This window comes from Lagopus muta, chromosome Z (genome assembly GCF_023343835.1).
Source record: "Lagopus muta isolate bLagMut1 chromosome Z, bLagMut1 primary, whole genome shotgun sequence".
Lineage (NCBI taxonomy): Eukaryota > Metazoa > Chordata > Aves > Galliformes > Phasianidae > Lagopus > Lagopus muta.
This window is the reverse complement of record NC_064472.1, coordinates 36,786,890-36,810,954: the sequence shown is the minus strand read 5'-3', so window position 1 is coordinate 36,810,954 and position 24,065 is coordinate 36,786,890. Positions and strand designations below refer to the sequence as shown.

The 24,065-nt window shown below is 37.3% G+C and overlaps 1 protein-coding gene across 1 annotated transcript in view; it reads right to left on the bottom strand.

Annotated features, from left to right (window-relative positions):
* Positions 1-23,776, bottom strand: part of RORB (RAR related orphan receptor B) — a 138,054-nt gene extending 114,278 nt beyond the window's left edge. Inside the window, exon 1 of the mRNA XM_048931948.1 lies at positions 23,630-23,776. Coding sequence (XP_048787905.1) covers positions 23,630-23,636 — 7 coding nt within the window. The 5' untranslated portion in view covers positions 23,637-23,776. The remainder of the gene's footprint in view (positions 1-23,629) is intronic.
* Between the last annotated feature and the right edge of the window lie 289 nt (positions 23,777-24,065).

Genomic DNA, 24,065 nt, shown 5'->3' with positions numbered 1-24,065 from the left:
CAAGTATTTATAGATGTAGTTCTCAGAAAAGTCCAGACAGTTTATTTAATGCAATATGTTAAGTATTATGCAAGTAAAGACAATGAGACAGGATATGATTTTATTGTTTTTTGTTGTTGTTGTCGTTGTATTTTGTGCTTGTTGTTTTTACCAAAAGCCTTATCACCTGGCAAATTCTGATTGCCACCATGCTAATTTTAGCATGGTGTTTTTATCCTCTCTCTTTTTCCTCTTCTCTTTATAGCATATAATATGGAGTAGGGTAAAAAATGGTGGCTGTATTCAATTTCATCCATTGAATACCCTAAAATTGCTATCTTGAACTTAAAAAAATGCTCTGCCTTGGACATTAACAACATACAGAGCCTACAAGAATTTTGTTAAGTGTACCAGGGGTGTAGCAATTGTTGACCCAGTAGAACACAGTAAGTGCTACACTGCAGAAATAAAGTTTCGTAAAGATGAAATATAACAGGGAAGAGAGGTTGAGAAAGCCAACTCTGGTGCCTCATCTGAACATACTGTCCAACCGTTTTGCAATAGAATTTTGGAGAAGAGTTAATGATTCAAAAAAATGTGTGAGCCATACTACTCCTCATAATGTGTGAGAAGAAGACTCACATTTTATAGCTTGACCCCAGTTACCTGATCACTTCAGAATTATTACTCATTAGCTGTCATCATGTGTCAGGAGCTGATTCGAAAAGTGAGCATAATTTGATCAAATAATATTAAATAATATATGACAAAAAATATTACAGAGGACCACATTCATTGAAAAGTACTGGGAATTCAATTTTTTGTAGTGGAGAAAAGAAGTAGGAAGAGATAGCTTTATCATGGCTTAGAGCAGTTTATTTAGGAATGTAAGTGAATGAAGGAAACTAAACTGATGTCAGAACGGCAATGTAAAATTTAGAAATGAAAGCAAAGATGAAGAGGCAGTAGAAGATGGATAAACTACCAGAATCCTGTAGAAAATTTATGCTTTGTGTACTTGGGAGCTAGTATAAGGACAATTGAACAGAAACCTGTCATTATCCAAACGTTTCACATTACCAGAGACACCATGATGTTATTATTTCATGTAATGACATTAGAAATTGGGAAATGTTTTATACATCTGTGATCCAGTTGGGTAATGTGTATTTTTACTTTTTTTCTTTGACCCTGTTTTGATTTGTTTAGGCAGACCTCTTCAAGAGGTCTTTCTGTTGAAAGTTAACAGAAAGCAGAGCCATTCTAGGGATGGAGAATATGAAATCCCTTGTGATTTGATTAGTAAATGTTGCTAACATACAGGAAGTTTGTTAAACACATATCTGAAAAGAAAGACAATTTGGATGAAGTTTCCAACATGTCCTTCATAAAAACACTTCTGAAATAAGAGAAGATAAAATATAGTCACGGTTGCGAATCTACAGAAAAGATCAAAGGAAACAGTATAAGGTTAACAGGACACGTTATTAAAGAGTTATACAGAGTAAGGTTCTTAGTATATTGTATTGTTGAGGAAAGAGAAATTAGAGAAGAAATTAGAGAATAGTTATGAGTTTCAGGTGCACTGACAAGGAGAGCTCTGCATAGGTGGAAAAGTGCTGTAGACCTCCTTTCAGGTTTGAGTTCAACTCAAAATACAAGGCCCAATTTGTGTATGTTGCCTCAATGCTATGATAGCTGTACATAATCTAAGCAACAGTAGTTAAGTCATGAAAAGCAACCTTGCTCTTGACCAGCCCCTGAGTAATAGTATAGACATGATTAATATGGGCCATGTTCTACATGCAAAGATGCCTAATATGACAGAAGTTTCACTGGCAGAGCAGAACTGGTTTGGTTCAAGTTTACTTCAAACATCAAAAAAGTATAACATCAGAATCAGCTTGAGAAAAATCAAGTAACAGTGGAAAAGACAAGAAGAATGCCAAAGAAAAAGGATCTCAAATATTAAGGCATGCTAAGACAATATGATAATATGGTACAAGCAAAAGAGACATATTAAGGACTAAAGCAGAAAAAATAAAAAATACATGCACACTAATTCTACACTGAACCATACTTTACTGCATTTCTGCATGTATTCTTCTGAGCATTAAAAAAAAAAAAAAAAAAGATAAGTGAATGCTTAAGAAACCCAGGCTTTATTTTTTAATGAAATGGATTTTTTTCTGTTGTTAAAAAACACCTTCAGTTATCTGTGTTGAAGTCAGCTACACCAGCTCAAATGATCATTGTATCTTTGGAGATCCTGTCTTTGTCTTACAAATAGTGAGTGGAAAAAGATTGAGTGATTTTACTTCTCCAGCCAGGAGGATCAAGTTTGGCTTGTACAAAAGAATAAATTATTCAATTGGATATTTAATAGCTTAGGAGAACTCCAAGCAACCCCCACACTGAATTTCTGACAAATATTCTTATTGTGCAAGTGGATGGAGTTGAGAGAGAGATATAACAAATACCCTGAGTTAAAAATCATCCTCAGATCAGTAATTCTCACTCTGTTCTATCCCCAGTGGAAACAAGGGGACTGTTTGAAGAACAATCTGCTGTGCAGGGTGGTCCATAAATTTGTGTGCGTTAACGTGACTGGCAATTATATTCAACAATATTCTGATGCTAAAATGATTTTAATAAATGAACAATAAATGATTGAGATACTGCTGCTCTTCCAGCCGAACCGCCACCCACAGCTGTGTCTGCTGCTGGTAGCAGTGACACTCTGAAGACAGCACTATCCAGTGCTAAGACTGTTGCTGGTCCACCCTGCTTATCTCACCACCTTTAAAAAGTCTGACTCTGTGAACTCGTCATCAGTGTGGACATATAGTCAATATATAACTTGGAGCCAAGATATGTTACTTGATTACAGAGTGTGGAAAAAACACTCCTAATGAAACAGACCATCCTTATACAGCTACATTTATCAGGACTTCAATAAACCTTCAGAATCCTTGTTTACTACTATTTGGCAAAAGATATTGTTAATTTAAAAGGCAGCAACATCATTTCATTAAAAGTGAATGATGACTTCTTATTTTGACAATGATCTCCTAATGTGCTTCCAGTTATGATTTTTAAAGACATTGATACACCTCATACATTCATACAAATGACAAGCTAGAGTAAATTATCACAGCTTTAGCATTTTCAACAAAATGGTGATAATTAATACATGTTGAAAATCAAAGCAGTTGCTTTTATTGCTTAGTGGTACAGTAACTAAGGTCTTCATATGCAGAGGTGTAAAGATATCACATTATTCATTTTCAGAGATTAGATGAGGAGTGGTAAGTCTTCCCTCATGATGTTGAATATTGGACATTCTTTAGAAACAGAGGGAAGTAAGGGGAATATCCTGATAAATGGAAAATGAGAGTGAGCGTGTTCCCTTTAGCACTGTCAACAATTCTTTGGGGAAGCAGCTTCTGCTCTAATTTCTGATTAAACAGTATTTTTTTTTTCAATTTCAAATTCAGAAGAAAAACGTGAGGTCAGAGTAGGAAATTTTGACAGTCAGTCCTGCTCTATATGTCTAATGAATAATGCTCGCACTGTTTCTGAAACAGTAAATCAGTAGTACTAGGAGGAACATCTCTTCTTAATAAAAATTGCCAGCAGCAGTGTAGGGCATTTCTCTGAGCTGGGGCATGACCACAGTTACAAAAGTCTGCACTTGTTTAGCTTGGAGAAGAGAAGGCTTTGGGGAGACTTCATTGTGACCTTCCAATACCTGAATGGAGCACATAAACAGGAGGGGGAATGGCTGTTTACAAGAGTGGACAGTGATAGGACAAGGGGAAATGGTTTTAAAGTGAGACAGAGGAGGTTTAGGTTAGATATTAGGAGGAAGTTTTTCACACACGAAAGGTCACTGACACACTGGAACAGGTTGCCCAAGGAGGTTGTAGATACCCCATCCCTGGAGGCATTCAAGGCCAGGCTGGATGTGGCTCTGGACAGCCTGGTCTGGTGGTTGGCAACCCTACAGTTGGCAGGGAGGTTGAAACTAGATGATCATTGTGGTCCTTTTCAATCCAGGCCATTATATGATTCTGTGATGCTATGAAATACTCCTACCTGGGTCCTAGAAATTTAAAAAAAAAAAAAGCAAAAAAAAAAAAAAGCTTTCATCATCTTATTCTCCATTTGTTTTTTTTGTTGTTGTTGTTTGTTTTGTTTTGTTTTTTGTTTTTTGCACAACTTGCTCTGCTAGGTATATCCTTATGTGTGTTTATGGACTTGATCCTCAGAAGAACATGGGCAGAAAAGCACCCTTCACAATATAAGAAAGTATGGATATACAAAAAAGGGAAAAAGAAAATAGGACCTTCTAATTCCTGAAGAACTTTAATGTAAAAATAAAATCATTTTATGAAGATTAAGTGTTCTGAAGATAAGGAGTAGCTTTGAAAGTCACAATTTTTGAGTTAAACACCTATCATGGGGATTAAACTGCATTTGAAAGGATTTGGTGTGTGATGATCTAAGTTTTTATAGCATCAGAAAAATGCTAGGGTAATTTCACCGACACAAAATTATCTGCAAAATCAGTGAAGACATTACAGAGAAGTCAATAATTTCTACAATATCTTTAACTTTCATAGATATACCATGAACTCTGTTGTCTTATAAAAGAGGTAATGAATTGCCCAGAACAAATACTAAATAATTCTGCACACTCTCATAAGGGAAAGTATCAAGAAGAGACAACTTCATTTTATTAGAAAGCTGAAATTGCGTCCATAACTTCTGGAGATTCAATGGCTTAGAGGAGATCACTTAACCCTTAAAAATTATGACTAAGTAAAATTTTTATTTTTAGTTGTTAGTACTATTGATTCAAGCTCAGTGAAAGGATGTAACATTTGGACAATAAACAATAAAAAATAACTGAAAACAGTGAAGAATGTAGAAAAGTCAAATGAAGGGAAAACAGTGGAAAAATACTGGTACAAGTAGATGGATGCCAGAACATATAAAATACGTAAAAATATATAAAATACTAACAGTAGAAACATATATTGTTTTGACCTTTTCCAGTTTGAATAACTGTCACAGCAACATCACGAGATGGTAGTTGATTGTTACCAGAGTAAAAACTTGAATTTGAAATCATGAAAAACATTCAGGGAATTGTTACAGATAGTGAAGACGTTCAACATATAATAGAATACATTTGCCAGTGTGGTTCCCTTTTGTATGAATTCTAATTTTTATGTATGAGTTTTACTGTTTTAACTTGAGAAATGCTTGATTGATCTTCTGCTCACACAAAAACAAGACTCAGAACCAACATTACCAGCTTCAGAAAGGTCAACACAAGACTAGCATCTGTATCTGTTAGTACAATTCTGACACACAGCACTTCTGCTATTCTCTAGTTGCCTCTAGTTTGTCAGAACATGTGTGTCAACCATAGGATATACTCTGAGTCATCTGTGACTATTCTTACCGAGACCCATTCAGTTTGTAGACTTAACGAATATAAGATGCCAGTATGATGCAAAAAATAATATTTCTACACTATCCTATGAGACAAAAATTCCTTAGCATCCATATTATCTTTACTTTGGGGTATACCTGAAAGCATCTTATATTCATCTTACCTGAGACTGTCAAGGAGCAACCTTAGGAATGCTTACTGGAGACAGCACTCCAGAGACATAGTGATCCCCAGAGGCACATTCATCTCTGCCACAGCTTTCCTGGAATCAGTTTGCAATTCATCATGCTTTTAATCCAGAAAGAGTTATTCTTTAAATCATGGCAATATAGCCTTCAATAAACATTACCCTAGCACACCTAGTCTAGAGGCAAGCTATACCTGCAGGCTCAGAGCACTGCAACAGTCACAAAGTCCTAACAGTTTATGTGAGATGAAAAGCATTATTTTGGGGCACTATCCAGTGCTTTTTTTTATCCAAGTTCACAGTCTGGAAAGGAAACCCTAATATTTAAAACAGCAGCATATCCATCTTCAATGATTGTCAGTGTTTTTTTCTGAAGGTTAAGTGGACACAAAGATATGGTTAATTTAAGTCTTCTTGTAGAAGGCTACAGAAGAAGATGTTTATTTTTATACTATCCATTATTTTTATTTTGGTAGTTTCAGATTGCTTTCTAAACAAGTGCTGAATTTCGTGTCATTACACAGTGTGCCAAAAAAAGATTCCTTGTTCATTGTTTTAGACAGCTTTTGAAAAATGGAAGGGAGGGAGGGAGGGAGGGAGGGAGGGAGGGAGGGAGGGAGGGAGGGAGGGAGGGAGGGAGGGAGGAAGGGAGGGAGGGAGGGAGGAAGGAAGGAAGGAAGGAAGGAAGGAAGGAAGGAAGGTAGGAAGGAAGGAAGGAAGGAAGGTAGGAAGGAAGGAAGGAAGGAAGGAAGGAAGGAAGGAAGGAAGGAAGGAAGGAAGGAAGGAAGGAAGGAAGGAAGGAAGGAAGGAAGGAAGGAAGGAAGGAAGGAAGGAAGGAAGGAAGGAAGGAAGGAAGGAAGGAAGGAAGGAAGGAAGGAAGGAAGGAAGGAAGGAAGGAAGGAAGGAAGGAAGGAAGGAAGGAAGGATCAGAAAAGATTAAGGAGAAGTAATGGCTTGTATAGCTTTCTTGAGGAGAAGGGAGTTGTACTTTATCTACTGTCCGAATGAGGATAAAAAAGTACCTAGTCTTTGTCAATAATAAGCTTTGCTAGTTCTTCTTGAGTGTTAAGAGCATACAGTATCCTGTAATTTCTGTCTCTTGACTCAGTGTCCTGCAGAGAAGCCTCTTCAATTTTTCATTCTCTTCTATATGAATACATTAACAAATATTTTATCTTCCTGTCTATATTCCTCTGTGCAAAGCTCCTTCTGTGCTACTAAACTATACTGACCTTCAGTAACTGCTGTGAAGTCTGCATGGAACAACCAAGGAAATGATGAAGAACCACCAGGAGATGAATATGGACCAGAAGCAACATGGAAGGTACACTATGAAGTAGATCACGGAGCACTGTATGGAGCACTAGTTTTTTGTATGAAGGCATCAGGATTTTGCCAGAGACGATCTGAGAGCTCATGAATTAAGTATCCAGCTTCATTGTGCGTTAGAGACCATCTCTGACAACTGGAAATACTGGAAGAGTGGAACAGACTTCAGGAATTATTTAGGAGGGCATGAACAATTGGACACAGTCCAAGAATCAAATGATTATCTAAAAAGGGAAACATGAGCCTCTTTCTTTCTAAAGCATAGGAACATGTTATGTATTAGGATAGACCTTGGTGAAAAAGTCCCTAGACACCTTAATAAGGAAACAAAATTCTTAATAAAAACTATTCTCTGAAGTAACACTTAGACAAGTGAAACTAGAGATTTGCGTGCCTGGAGCAGATACCAGAATAAAACTTGCAACACAATTCTCTGGGTTGCTGTGGAAAACTCCGTAGTATGTACTGATCTCTATATTTTCTTAGTACTTCTTTAAGCAGTGTTTTTCCATATAAAGCCTAAAGACCAGATCAGTCCTCTTTATTATTAGAAACTAGTTGAAAATGCAGCAACTGTGAAACTTAAATTCAGTATAATTCTGAGCAGCAAGTTCTGCACCACTTTTGGTGTATGTTAATAAAATGTTGAGGGCTAAAACAAGAAAAATACTTTAAAACAAGAAATAAATGTTTAAAAAAACTCAGTGGGCAAAAATGACATGCCAATATTTTGTTGAGGAAAAACAGCCACATGACTACAAAAAAGGTTCTTCAATCTGTGCTCTAAACGGTGCTAAAAAAATTAACTTAAAATTTAATAAAGGATGGCATCTCAAGTTCTGCTATTTCTGCTTCCATTTCTCCAACAAAAGCTCAACATACCAAGAGACATTCCTCAAAAAGTTTCCATTTTGAGGCTTTTTTTGAGTTCCTGCATCCTCAACGTACTCAAAGTGCTTTTACAAAACTAAGGTACTTAATTTAATGATTTAACATCAAATCTTCTTGCCAACATCTGAATTTATTTCACTTTGTACAAAGTAATACTTAAAAAGCACATCTGCAGTGTGGTAAAATAGGGCTTTGATGTCAAGACTCCACAGAAATTGTTCCTACTGTCTAACATTCGTGGAGTTATGTGAGCACATGACACCACTCCATTCCTGATGAAAAGATAGCCTTGTAAATTATAGGGAAAATACATCCAAACTCATCATGGTGGCTCCAAATTCATGGAGATAAAGATGACCTTTACAAAATTACATGCTAGAAGAAAGCAAAGCCATTCAGAATCCTCAAAGGAAGTAAATTCATTCAAATGAAGAAATAACAAATGTCATACATTAAGTTTTGAGACTTCTGAGAATGTTTTTATAATATTCTCCAAATATGATCCAATATATGCTTCAGTGTGACTCTATCAAAAGATGCATTTTCAAAAGCAAATTTAAATTAAATTTTGATGCATTTCTGCTTGACTCAATGGCTTTCTAGCTGTTATTTAAAAGTAACAAAACCCTACTGCCCAAGAACACACATTTTTACCATTCCTTCATTATCAAAGCTGAATAATGAAAAAATGTTCATTCCTAAAGTTCAGTCCTCCTCTAGCAGAAAAACTAAGTCAGCATTTTCTAAGAGAACTTTTAAAGGATTTACAGAAGCAACATAAGTATCAATATTCACAACGCAACGCAAACTCATATCTTTGTTCTGGTCTCTCTTGTTCACTCTGTCTCTTTTTGAATTTCCTACAAAAGCTAAATTAGGTCTCAGAGGCACTGCACCACTAAACAACGATACGTTCTAGTCCATCATAATGGAAGTAAATATACTCAGAAGGGAGATGTACCTAGAGGAGAGACTAAAGTGTCTCCATCCTACAGTTCTCTCATCTCTAACACAGATATTTTCACCCCCTCCCTTCATGAAGTCCCTCACACTCACGCATTTGTCTTTCCTCCACATGACCTTCTCATTCTCTGTGTAGACAGTCGAATTTATTCAATTGGGATAAAAACCTTTTCTGGCATAACGCACTAAGCTGTTCCAACATTTACGTAGGTAGCTCCAAAAGTAATGCCTGCTATTTTTTTCCATGGAAACTACAATGGGTACAAAGAGCACAATAACACTATTTTACAGAAAAAAAAAATATCAGCTACAGAACACTATTTTTCAATAGTCACCATCATTTACTATGCATTTTTCTCAGCAATGAACAGAGCTTGCATGCCATGCCCATAAAAAAAATCCACACCAGTGGAGGTGACACACTGTTGCTGTTGCCACTACTGCAACACACCACCCACTGCCCCACAGTGCTTTTCAGCAAGCAATGGTGAGTGTCAATTGGTGCCATTTTTTATTTTATTTTGTCTCATTTTATTTTACTTTATTTTATTTTATTTTATTTTATTTTTTTGTGGAGAATTCTGCACTTTTGCTTCAATATGCATTTCCATGTCAGATGCAATTTTGTCAGACTGCCCCTCTGCTGCCATCTGTCACATGGCAACAAGATGTAGTGGAATACTGGCAGAGGAGACCAATCTCTACTACCATGCTACCAGCATTGATCTCAGATACTGTGGGCAAATATAATAAAATAAGCGATGTTACTTTCAGAGCAGCCCTCATGATTCTTGCTACAGCAGAGATACATGTATATAAAATAAATAACTTTTTTTCAGTTTCAGGACAGCTGTTTTCAGAGTATACGTGCACAGTCCAATCTGCAGACTTATTATGAATTAATAACAAGCCAATTCTGCTCTCCTCGTGATTTCCAGTCTACTGTAATTTATAACAAAATTCTAACATTTACTTAACTTTAACATCACAGGATTAAAAGGTATAGACAAAATTATAATGTCTCATTATTGGAGAACACAAATTTAAAGGATAGGGAAAGAAACAAATGAAAAATACCCGCAACAAAATAATTTGTATAATTTATTTTCTGCTCAGCTATTAACAAAATATATATATTTTAAAGATTTAAAATATTAAATGTACTGTGAAAGTATAAAAACAGGAATGCTGTATTCAGTTGCAAAGCCTAATATATAGGCACAAATATATTATTTCAAATTTGCTATTACCGATTAAATGGAGATTTATGGCCATAATTCTGATTGGACATTGAGAAAACAAACCTTGCTGCCATAAATCTAAAAAGGATTCCTTTGAACTAACTTTATTGCTGACAGAAAAAATACAGAATCGTGTTTTGGAACGACTGATTTAATCCTAGGCTTCCTGCAATGCTTATGCACAACTGTATTTTTCAGCTCAATTTTCTATCACTGAAACCTTAAAAGTCTGGAATATGTCTGAATAGGTTTAAATATTTTTGATGGAAATGCCCCAGTAACTAGAAAATAAACCATGATAGCTTATGAGAAACCCATAACACAGAGAGCCTCATGTTTGTATATTAGATTGCAAGGTTTATTGTAACACATGGGATTCTCTTTACGTGATACAAAATTGTAATGCTTCTTTCATTCCTGCTGTGTTCTCTTTCTGTGTCCAGCTAATTCTTAAGAGTTCTGATAAAAACTCTGAAGTTTGTAAAAGCAAACTAAAACTCTATTTTCAAGAAGCAACTTGAACTATTTTTTGTATCTGCTACATATAATATATGTTAACATACTGTACTTCAGAAACAAACATCTTCTTTTATCAAGTGAAATGATTTAGAATTAATGATAGATACAGAGCCTACAAACAGATTACAGATGTAGGTTCAACACCAGGTCGGTTAGTGGCAGAACAAAATAAAAATGCCAAGGCACTTGGTGGCCTGCTTGAAATAAGCTGGTGGTCTCAATACAGGCCTCAATGGACTTTGTTCATAAAACAGGAATACAAAACCCACCGCATAGTGCTAATTGGCACCCCTGTTGACACTGTCAGTGGCAAGGCCAAGGTTATAACGGCCACAGGAAAAGGGTCTTTCAAGGTCATTATAGAGGCATAATAGTGAAATGACATGGGAGAGAAACTGCCTCAGTGCTGTGGCCAGTTTGGCTCCTGGGATCTCATCTGCACTTAACGAGATCAACCTGACAAAGACTTTTGTTGTATCAGTAACCTCATCCATACAGCTATTCAAATGAAAAAAACCCTTTCTAGAACAGTTTTAAATCTTTGCAACGTATGGAATGGAAGAGATATCTTCCTGGAAACCTTTGCTAGTGAAGAATACATTACATATGAAGGCATAGCTAGCACTCCTTGCCATAGAAAAATCTTGCCAAAGCTTCAATTTAACTGATTTGACAAAATTCCATTGCACTTCATTGTAAAAAGTAAAGTTATTTACTTTAAAGATTCTGACTGTCTCCACAACAGAAAGGGAACTATTACCTTCAAATAGGTAGAAATAGTCATGTAGGGAAGAAAACAAATGACACAAAATTACACCCTATATTGGCTGTCTTGTACACAGAGCTAATAAATATCACTACAAAAACCATTCATTCATAAGCATAATGATAGGTAACTCTTGTGTGGACAGATACAAGCTCGTCTTCAACCTGCCTTTCTAAGCAGCACAGTATAGAAGGATCTGTTCTGTCCTTTATACCCATTCAATGGCCATTTTCTATTTAGTCTGCCACTAAAACAATATTTATGATACAAGCAGCTCCTGAAGTGAAGCACCAAAACTACAAGAATTTGAAACATACTAAAGCAGCAAATAACTCAGTGGAGTTGAGGATTGATATTAATACTGCACATATAACTTAAAAACCTAAAAGTGCAACTCCAGTGAAAATCAAAACCCATAATCACACATTTAAATGTCCCTTAGAACAGACAATACTGAAAAATGATATTTTATTTTCTGTCTTTCCTCCTCACTGTAGACTATAAAAATACACAGATATTCACAGTAAATTTGTATGCTTATATGTGAATACATCAGGTGAAAATTGATGTGTTTTTGAAATTCACAAAATGGTGAAATAATATTTATTTTATATATAAGAATATATTTGAATTTATTCTTTAATTCTTCAACATTATTTTTGTTAAGGAGTTTTTGAACTATCTTATGCATAAACATATCAAAATGCCACACATTCCCTCATAAAATATGAAATCAATCTATATACACATCTAAAGCATAAAACTTTTCCACTCATCTTCCTAGAATAAAGTAAAAAGTTAATGATGGTTTAGTAGTCCATACAATAAAATAAATAGATAGTGGTCAGTATTTTCACAGAAATAACCTCATTACTTAAAAGAAAAGTAATTTCTAAAGAATTTATATTAATCTTAATAGTAAAATAGAAGCTTTTTTTTTTGATACATTATGAAAAATTGCAATATGCATTTAATAGCATTTTCTCTTTTGAAATGATTTCATCCTGTTGCTCATTTCTGCCCAAAAGATAATGTAGGTCAACACTGGGTCAAAATCTGATGCATTCCAAACATTTCAATAAGAGCATAAAGACTTTTCTGAGACACATAACCTCCTTTAGCTCAGCTGATCCTGAGAATAGATGCAATAGATGTAAACGGATGACAGCTTGGCTCTCTGCCTATTTTATGCTTAGGACTTAGAGAAAACTACAGGGGGGAGGTGGGAAAGCAGAGAATTCATGTAAATGAAACACCTACGCTACCAGAGTAGTTTTCTGAAAATTCAGATTTCCTTTTCGTTTTGGTCATAGAGAATTCTGTGATTATTTCCTTCTGCAATGAACTCTGCAGGGTTGTTACAGAAGGGAAAGAGAATCAGGGGCAGATACTTAAAAGTCATCCTGGTCTTGGGAAAATGGAGAGTATCATAGCAGCATTCTTTGTTTCTCTTTACGGAGAACGAATTTAAAGGAATTGTTTCTGTTTAAATAGAATTTAAAAATGTTTTGCTGTTACTAGGCAAGGCATTATTTCTTCAGCATTATGTGTTTACATTGTCTCAAAAAGCCTACTATATGAAGTAGTTGTAGTGGAATATTTTCTCAAAAACAAACAAACAAACAAACAAACAAAAAAAACAGCAACCAATAAAAACAAGAAAAACCCAAACAAACAAACAAAAAAAAACCCCAACAAACACACAAGAACTCCAAAAAAACCACACAAAACGCAAAGCTACAAGCAAATTCTTTTACCATTCAAGAGAAAAAGCAGATGCTGGCTACCAGACTACACAAGGACATAGAGATTCATCTCTCAAGCACCTCTTCTATCTCCAAGGCTACAAGCACACAAATGCAATAGAGATACATGATGGAGATGTACCCAAGCTGAGTTTTAACAGGTTCTTTATTTCTTTCCTACAGCATATCCCAAACAAAAATAAACCTTTGTTTGAGGGGAAAAAAAATAATAATAGAGTGAAAGGGACAAAATGTTCTGTAATACATGGATATATCATGATCTAATGAACTAATCAACTAAATCTACATTTTTCAACACATGAAAGAAACTTAGTGTCAAGCTGCTCTCTGTGTGTACTGCTCTTTAACTATCATAGATGAAAAAGTAGAGTAAGAATAAGAGACAGAAAAATATATCTGAAAGCTTGGGAAAAAAAACCCTCACAAAACCAACAAACCAACACATTTGCTTTGATCCAGAGTTTTAAAAGATCAGTTTTGGATGTATTTTGTAAATGACATTTTAATTTTGCAAATGACTAACTTGGCTGAAACACAGTGAATGCCAAGCTCTTATAGACAGCTTACATAACTGCGTATGTGATGTTCCAACTTCTAACACTTTTGAGTATCGGAGCTCTGGATATACATAGTGAAATGAATGGGAGCGGATTTCTAATGTTAGCATTTATCTGAATGCCAAATAGATTGAAGCCCTACTACAACAAATATAAATGCAACAGCAAGTGATTGTTACAAGGAATGCATTCATATTGTGTATTCCAGTTTTTGTTATTTCACTCATTTTTTCCTATTAGTCCCACTTCTCTGTTTACCTCTAAAACTATGCCCACTGTAGTTAACTCAGCCTCCAACAAGTACAGATTGAAGAGACCAGTACTTCGAAGTATAGGACTGTTCTCACTGCCCCTAGGTCCCCACAAATCAAGACAAGTCAAACCAACCCCTCCTTATCCTTCCTTTTCATATGCTTTTCCTTTACATTTCAAAATTTTTATTCCAGGTCACTCTCCTTCTTTTGAAACAGCATAATTTAGAAGTGTCTTTTTTTTCTTCTCTTTTTCCTTCTCATCTTGTCTTGCACTTGTTTAAATTTCCTCTTGAAATCATAAACTTTTCTCCTTCAGTTTTACAATGTAACTGACATAGTATTTCTCCCCTGTATTCTGCTGAAGCCAGAAAATGTCACGCTGCAAAAGGCTTTGTTTAGTGGGAGTGCTGTGAAGGACAGGAACACTAGAGATTGTAGCAGTTGCTGATTTAGAACACATCTTGGTTCAGATGCTCATTTAAAAATAAATAAATAAATAAATAATAAAACAAAAAACATTTGATTTTTCACAAAATTAAATATCGGAATTTTGGCAAGCTCAAATCAAATAATGAACAGAGAAAGGAACTTCTGCAAAGAGTCATGAAATAAGACGGTGTAAGTTCTCTTCCCTCTTATCCTCTGAACTCAAGGTGATATTGTTTAGCTCTATCCCTAAGTCATTAGACTGTAAATAACCAATAAAACACATTAGACCATTAGTTTTAGAGAAAAATGCTTAAGCTGAGTCTATAGGGAATTCCGATTCAAAATTAAAGACACAGCTTGGATCAACTGCAACTCAACTCTGCAGAGAGACTGCACTCTTCTGATGTATGTATACACCACAAAGCATATTTCCTTGAAACACATATATGAAAAATTTCTGAAGAAATCTTTGTGATAATTGCTGCTTTTAAAAATGTTTCAGTAGATATACCACACGAAGTCTTACAGAAGATTTTTTATTAATTATGAATTAACTTACGGATAGTAGCTTCCAGTTACTTTTGACATTTCATCTTTGATATTGCAGCAGCTGCAGAAACACTGATAAAGACTTCATTTTCAATCCACAACAATAAAGAATTTAATTTCATAAACATATACTAGTGCAGAGAGATGTTAACATTCTCTAAGCTATTGAACAATTCACAGCTTGAATTACTTTGAATGGGTGTTAATGAACAATTCTTGATATGTATTGACATTGTTTTAATCTTCCTGCTTAATCATTTGACAGATTAATGGGATCAGAATTTTCCAAAATCAGCTATGTTTAGGAAGTGTATATTAACAAACATGACTCTTCAATAGAGTGCATCCAATAAAATAAATGAAGTCTGTTCTGTATGTGGATTTAGCTGGTACTATCTTACAACTCTAGCTGCAGTCTTCAGTTATTTAGAATACATAGACATTTGAATGAAATTAACAAAAAAAATGCTGCTGCTTTTGAATTTTTCAATATGTAATAAAATTAATTTCAAAAGCAAACTTCCCACAATTATAGTTGATACATATAATAAAGATTATTAAGATAATAATATAAAGATTAATAAGGATTAGAAGAGCAGCTAAGCTGATCTTTCTTGTAACACATCGCTACATGTACTGATATAAAGTGAAGGGTTGTGTCATAAGAGGGGTAAGGGAGTTTGCTGTCAGATTGCTAAGAACATGCTCTTGCAAATTTTTTTTACAAATACATAAAAATAAAATGACAGATTGAGTATAAATATCTGAACAAACTTAAATAAACTCTGCTTGATCATCATTGGAACCTTCTCCAAAATAAAAGTTTCTTCTCTTCACAAAGGTTTGATGACTGAATGGCGCTGTGCCTTATTAATTCACTTCTCTATTGCCATTGCTTCTCTGTACCACTAGACTGTGCTACATTTGTTCATTTCTGTGTTTCCACCCTATATAAATATCTGAACTCGATTTCTGTGCATGGTCTCTCCTTTCTTTCAGTTAATCCCAATTATATACTGACTCTAGATCTTTGTGCAAATATTGAGAAAATCCGCCAAACAATGCATGTTGAAGTAAGCAGTGCATTTTAATAGCCACTTTGCTGCTTCATTCTTCTTCCAGACAGACAAATATGAAAAGAAACAATAAAGCACATTTCACTACTCAGTTGGGATCTGAAATATAACATTTGCTTTCATTTTTCCATCATGCTTTCAGAAGTAAAATCAGTGCTGCACTGTTGAAGTACAAAAGTGATGAAGGAAAGAGCTGTTAGCAGCATGGCAAAAAGCAGTTTTCCAAAGACACCTCTGGCAGCCTCTTAAATTAAGAAGTTCACAAGAAGCAGTTTATTACCTAGTAAAACAGTATATTTGTCAACAAGGAAAGAGAAGACAACACAGACAAATCAATGCAGACAAATTTCTTTAAAAAACATATCCACCAAACACTTCTGGTTTTTTTTGTTTGTTTGTTTGTTTTTGGTTGTGTTTTTTTTTGTTTTTTTTGTTTTTGTTTTTTTTTTTAATATACAGTTCATCTATTAAGTTCATCTATTAATATATTGATGACCTTCTCTGGGAAAGATTACTTGTCAATAAATCTTTCAGAAAATGATCTGTTCCATACTTTTCACTCAGGCAGCTAACAGGAACATGCCACTGACTCAAGGGCTCAGTCTGTAGTTTCCAGTCATTCTTCAGTGTGTAACGTACACTAAATATCTACCCTCCCCTTAAATACCCAATTGGGTGAAGCCTATTGTACTTTACCTCCTTTACCTTAAATAGTAATTTAAGTTTTAAGTATTTATAAACAGCCTTGGCTTCACTTTTTATGCTTTAAATTTATTTTAGGAGAACAATAATTCTAAGACCTAAGAACTAAGAACTAAGACCAAAACTATCCTGCTCCAAAACACAGTATGCTATCTTCTTGACAGCTCATTATTTTGACAGCACATTGAACTGCAATTTAACAACTTCGTCGTATTTGATCAAATTTTTCTTCCACTACATGAACATCTACACTGAAAAAAAACCTCATAAAGCATATTATTTGTAAAAAAGTAAAGACAATCTAAAGGATTGCTTTAAAGGGTGTAAAAATTAAATGCAATGATAAAGTACATCTTGTTTGGAAGTGTTATCTTGAGAAAGTCACTCTTGGATTAACAAAGCAGAGACAAAAATCTTGAAGAGTAATTTTGGTGTGAAGATTTTCCTGTTTTGTTCAGGAAACCTTCCAAGTGATCATGTAAAACTAAGCAGAATGAATTAATTGGAATACTACCTCTTCTATAAGGAGAATATGCATGAAAGACTTACTTTGTAATAATCTTAAAAACTAATCTTATACCAGAGTGCTTTTTCTAGGCATGGTAAAATGTTTGTTATCTCACATAGCATATTCATGCCTAACTATATTATGAATGTATGTATTTTCTTATACAGTTAAGCTTTTTTTTTTTTTTTTTTTTTTTTTTTAAGCCAGCAGCAGTGCTGTATTCAGAATAAACACCGCAATTAAAGTGATTTATTGGCAATTGATTAGAAAATGATGTTTTCAAATAGTTTTTTATACCTCAGCATTAGCTTAGAGAACAAGTAGCATATTTACTGACATCTCTTTCCAGCAAACAAGGATTTCTAGCCGAGCCAACGGCTAAATCTGAGCACCAAGGAGATCAAGGCAGTTAAGAGCAGAAGTTCATTTTATGGAAATTCCAGGGAAACAATTACTAAACCTTTCTAATGATTTATTTATTTATTTTTAACAATTACAAAACAATGGGTTTCAAAGGGACACAGAACAAACAGCCTCATATTTAGCTTGCCCTATTTATATGATTGGATCCCATCAAGTCTTACTGAACTACTTGCATAAGCAAGGGCCATGATAGCAGAAAAATTCTTTCAAAAGGAGTTTGTCTGTCAAGCAACCACAATTACTTGATGTTTACTTTTTAATGAGTATGTGGGTTTTAGTTTTAAATGTATATGATTAAATTCCAGATAAACATATGATTTTTAAAATGTACTGCTTTTTTGTGCGTAGTAAAGGCGTTGATCTTTCTTAAAAATTCTATAGATGCATTGTAATTGCCAATTCATCAAAATAATTCATCATTAACATCATAATAACCACATTTATGTCAAACTGAATTAGCTTATATACTTGTATCAGAGACAGAAACAGCTGTCATTCTGTTTGCATAAATTTCCAGCAAAATGTGTCTGGCAAAGTTAAGCATGAGTATTTCTTTAAAAATTACAGCTCCGGCATACACAGAGAGAGCAGAAATACAGAAGGCTGTAGTTCCCATCCACAGGACCACTCAAATGAGTGAGCATTCCTCAGTTAAATGATAATCAGGCCATGATCATAGCTGTGTTTATTCTCAATCCTGAGTATAAACATAGTTTTGAATATACTTATGAAAGGAATATTAGAAACAAACAGGAAAATGGCACAATACAAAAATGAACCTTCTGTCTCCCATCCTCAGTGATACTGCATGATGGCTTATTCTCAAAGCTGCTCTACAGACTTTGCCCAGACTGCAAACATAATCTGAAGGAAAAACAGCACTGAACTTTATAAACATGAAGCACAAGGAACAACATTTTGACATCTATAGTTTGTCTATGAAAGTCATTATGGAAAGCCCCAACTGTGCTGAATGCTCAAAGCTGTTAAAATTACTCTTTAAAGAAACTGATTTTAAATTCAAATGTATTAGTCTCTATAAAATTTATACTCCGGTTGAAGTTAATTTAACAGGTTCATTACTAAGCTCAATGTGAAAAGATTTAGGACTCAAAGTGTAAAACAATGCATAGTACTAATGGAGTATTATCTCCTGATTCTGCATAGTGCTTGAATACTTTCACATATTTTTATTTTTTAATCTACATACAGTTATTTACACAACTATACTATTTAGCCTGATTTACCATAAATGTCGTTATAACACCTGTGGCTTCCCTCATTAAGTGCCCAATAGACAGGGTCGTGGGTTGAAAGGGCAGCATATGGACTACGAAAGGGCTAGTTAACATACCCCATTATAATGGTGCACTGGTAAAGCTCATTCCTATTCATCTGATGATTAGTTCAATCAATATTTACTCCTGTGTGCTTCTTTTGTCTTCAGCTACAAAGCACGCATTCTTCAATTTCATAGCACAGACCTTGTCTGTGAATTTGTCACATTATTGGAGAGGAAGGAAAACAATTTCCTGGATAGCTTGGGAATCACTCACTCCTTTGATTTTGTTTTCCTGCGTCAGGCGACCAGTGTCCATACCACTGTGGATCCTACTTCCTCAAACTGCTTAATAACACACAGCGCTGTTGAAGTTATAGTTCATCCACACATTTCTTAATACACATATTGCAGTATCCATGATAACACCCTGAAGGCATTTCACTATATATTGCATTTTAATCAAAAATTCTGACACCCGATTCACTCGAAACATACCTATTTTTTGTTTCTGGGGATATACAGGGATATATTTTTCTCTGTATTGCTGTATCTTAAGTCACAAAAGACAAATTAATTAATCTCTTAATGTAAACATAACTGCATTGTTAAAGGGGTAAATTATACCAAGTTATTGTTGATCACTGCATTTATTTGTTAGAGGCCAATAGTGCATGTCAAACATTTTCTGTATCACAAAAGAGAAGTTATTTCCAACTATCGCATACCATACCTTTATAGTTTTAAAATTTATCACCATACTTCAGGTCACCAGATTTCTACTAATCAAAGCTCATTTTTGCATAAGAAAATCTTTTTTTTTTTTTTAAGTAAAAATTCCAAAGATAATGAAACATATACATGGTTGTAAATAAAGAAGCTTCAATATGCTCTCTTTCCCCCACCAAACACTAGCATGATACAACAGTGAAATATGAACAAAGAAATACAAATGTACGACACCCTTTTGGAACATAAAGGTAGAGTAATTCAACATCAAATATTACAGAAGTATAAATAGACTGTCATGCTTCAGACTTATTTATTCCAAACACAGATCTGTGCCTCTATATGAAAAATACATGTTTGTATTTCTTACCATGTAACGCAGTAGCAGCCTATAACTGACTTGTTATTTTGACTTGTAATATAAGCATTTACTAACACTTATTAAAAATTGACCTGCAAAGGTCTAACACCAGAAACTTCTTTTCCATCACATTTCAAGGAGTCTCAGCGAAGTCAAATAATGTTATTCAGGTAAGTATCAGTCGGGTGCACCATGCTGTGATGACAAATAGGATTTGGTGTTGTGGGGTACTAAGGGTCCATCAGAAATCAGCATTGTTTTCATTTTACCACATTTGTTTTAAATAGTCGATGCATCCTTCTAAATTCATTAGCATCTTTTTCAGAATAACAGTGCCAAGTATTTCAAATTCAGTTGGATTTCTTATGCCTGGAATACCTTCTGAAAGAGATTTCATTTGCCTTAGTGATTATATCAAGATTTCCTGCACTACTCTATTAAATTAAGGAGAACTTGCATATTTCTCAGTTATACATTCTATCAGTACATATTACTTAATAACCTCTCTAAACAGTACCTCAAATAGGTTTTGTTTGATTCATGTTTTCCTAGTTGCTTATAAATAACCCAAGGATGTCAGGAAAACAGAGTAACTCTATAACATTATGTAATCTGTATCACTGCTTAGTCCTAACACCAATATGAGCAAGCTACACAGAAAAACTTCTCGAAACATTTTCTTTTGAGGGTTTTGAGTCCCGCTTTAAAATATAAAACACTTTTGCAAGATTCTGAATTGAAAGCTTGAATACCACTTCAATAAAAGTGCTATTCCATGCAACTGCTTTATGTCACCTTCACAGATCAAATAATTGTGATCACATAATGCTTTTGGGTGCATACAGGTAACAAGTGCCCAGATTAGGCAATTTGACATAATTTTTAGCAACTTTTTAACTATATGTTTGCATCTCAGCTGCATTATGTAAATTGTTCCCTAACTTTACTAGCTTTAACTATGCAAATAAGTTTAACCAAAATTAGACTAAAAGATAAAACCTGTAAACATTTTTTCTCTTTTTAGTTAGGCAGCAAGTTTATTTCAGAACATTGAATAACTGACTGTTACTAAAAAGATGTTTTTCATGGATTTTCTGCAGTCTTTACCCCCCCCCCCCCCCCCCCCCCCACAATATTTTGAGGGGCGTGGGAAAGATGGGAAGCCATTGTGAACAGTGCTCTTTTTTTATCTATAATCTACATTTTATAGAGGGAATGCCACCAACTTCCTACATCTCCATTCCTTGTTCAGAGGGAGGCACATGGTCCTGCCCTGATCACAACAACACCAACAGATCGAGCGCTCAGCCTCCTGCACTGGACACTTGTTTAGCTGTAAATCAGCACGGCCGTGCTTCCTTGGAAGAATTTAAGCCAGAGTTAGCAGAGAGAGAGTCATCATTCTGAATAAGGCATGACCCAATCAACGCAGTGTCTGCATTAGCAGTGCTATCAGGGGATGGGATGGCACCAGCCCCTGCCCAGTTCCTGGGATGCAGCAGACAGCAGGTAGCACAGGGTGGATCTTTTCGGGCAGCTCTTCGGCCTCCATCTCTGATGGGGAGCAGGTAAGCAACTACAGCAATGTCTGCACACCCCCAGCATCTAGGGCTGGGAGCTTCAGCCTGACCAGGAAAGCCTGGGAAAAAAGCTCGCACATAGAAGAAGACTTCTTTCTCCAAACCCAACAGTGAATCTAACAGCTAAACTCATTAAACCCTTAGCATGAATGTTTATAGCTGTCTAAAAAGCGTTAATTCACAGAAGCTCAGAATCTATTAATTGTGGTATTTATTCATTTATTAGGCAAGCCACAAATGAGATGAACAGATATTCTATTAGAATACAGTGTTGTCGTCCATTTGATGGGGTGTAAAACACTGCTCTCATCTTGATGCAAGAACTGCTGAAGTAATCAGTTCAAGACGTGATCAAAAAGGTGTTTCACAACAGCGACTTCTACACCAGGCTGAAAGTTGACTGCTTGCTCTCTCTGTCCTACATCACAATACATTTTTCTCTCCCCACCCGTGAATTCCCAAGCATAAGCAAAACGCACAAGCAAACACACTATACAGCACGTAGCTTCGAGCTACAGCATCGCCCTCCTTCACGGACCGCTGCGGACAGCGCAGCACAGCCCTGCGCGGAGGTGCCTCCAGGTGTGCTGCGGTCCCGATCCTTGCTGCTTGCAAAAGAAAGCGTCAGAGGAGCGAGGACACAGCTCGGCTCACAGCACTGCGGGGTGGAGGCCGAAGCAGCACTGGAAGCGAGGCCGCTCCCGAGAACTGATGAGCACGTTTCGAAAGTAACCCTCGACCTACGGACCGGGTCTGCTTGCACTGGAGTTACTCCATTCAAGAAAAAGAAAAAAAAGCTGCAAGGGTTGGGGGGGGGAGGAGAGAGGGGGATTCAGCATACAGGTTTGAGTGTTTTTCCCTCTTAGTTTCCTGGTGCTCTCATGAAAGAAATACTGTTTAGCAAGTTCTTGCTAGATACTTCATAGTGCACACTCTGTTTTCTTATGAAAGAGGGAGAAGAAGCATTTTTGTTTCCCTGAGCTAACGTCAAAGTTACAGTTTCTATAAAGGAAAATCAGACACGCGTGGTTGTTAGCTCTGAAGGAGAGATAGCCTGTACGAGGAAATCCTAGCTAAAAGTTCCTCCTAGCGTTTTCGCCCTCATTCATTACACAGACCGGAGATCCGGGAAACGCGCATGCTACGGGGCTGTCACTCGCGAGTGCATTCCGCTCCTCGCGAGCGGTCCTCGTCCGTCCCAAACGCAGAGGAAGCCTTTTCACTTTTCACTTCATTAACGCCCGTGGGGCGAGGCGAGCGTCTGGGCAGGACAGAGGCGGAGGAGGTGCACAACTACCGCGGGTACGCGGGGCTGCTTATCCCAACCTCTGCTCGTCTGATCCATGAAAAAAGGCCGCGAAGGGCCTGTCCCCGAGACACGAGGGAACAACAACGCTCCTACGGAAGAATCGCAGTGGGAGACTCAGCACGCAGCCCCCCCGACTCCAGCGGCCCTTCTGCTGGAGCTCCCCTTGCCTGTATGACCCAAGCTGTGGGGATGCTTCTCGCTGCCCCGTGCAGAGGACGAGGTCCTGGCTGCCCTCCGGGGAGGGACGGAGGAGAGATGCGGACATGGTGAGGAGATCCCGGGAGGCGCTTCCACCCCGTCCCATCAGCAGTCCCCGAAGAGGTACCGCCTGGGGAGCCGCGAAAAGCCACGAAAAGTCCGCAGAACAACTTTTTTGGAAGAGGAGGGGGATCAGCTCCCCTTGAGAGCAGCGAAATGAGACCACGGGCAGGCGGGCCCAGCGGTGCGGACTCTGCGGCGGGAGAACGAGCCCGCCGGCATCACGGGGACGGTTTGGGCGAGAGAGGGGGCTTCGAGGCACAGACATCGCCTATCACTTCCCTTCTTCCCTGTCCTCCGCGGTCCAGGGCGGCGCCGCGCTTCTTCTCGCGCGGTGTCCGCGAAGAGAACTTGGGGCTAACACCGCGGCTGCGACCAGCGCACCCCCGGCAGCCACGCCGATGGGGGTGAGCGACCCACCAACTTTCTGCCCCGGGCCTCCTCCTCTCACAGAGCCTCTTCCCCGGCCCCTTCCAGCACAGACCCGCTCCCCCTCCGCCGGCCGCTTACCTCGCATGGTGTTGGCGACTCCCCGCTCCGCGCAGTCATGAAGCTGGGAGCCCGGGAACTGCACCACGAAAATCCCGTCTCAGCACCCGCGGAGGCGGCAGCCGCCGCGGCTCTGCTCTGTCGCGAAAACCATCCCTCCCAGGCGGCTCCGCGGGGCGCGGCTCCGCGGGCTGCCCGCTGCCGGGCGCGCTCCTCGCCCGCCCGACCGCCGCGGAGCTCTGCGGGGGTCGGCGGGGCCGCGGCTGGCTGGCGACAGGCAGGGGAGGGGGAAAGGAACTGAGTTACGTTAAAAATAAAGGAAAACACACAAACACAGACAGACAGGAAAAAGAAGAGGAAGAAAAGCGAGGAGGGCTGCAGGGCTGGCGGAGCATGTGCGCTTTCACATGACACCCGCGCCCCTCAGCAGCTCCCCGGTGCGGATTTCCACCGCGCA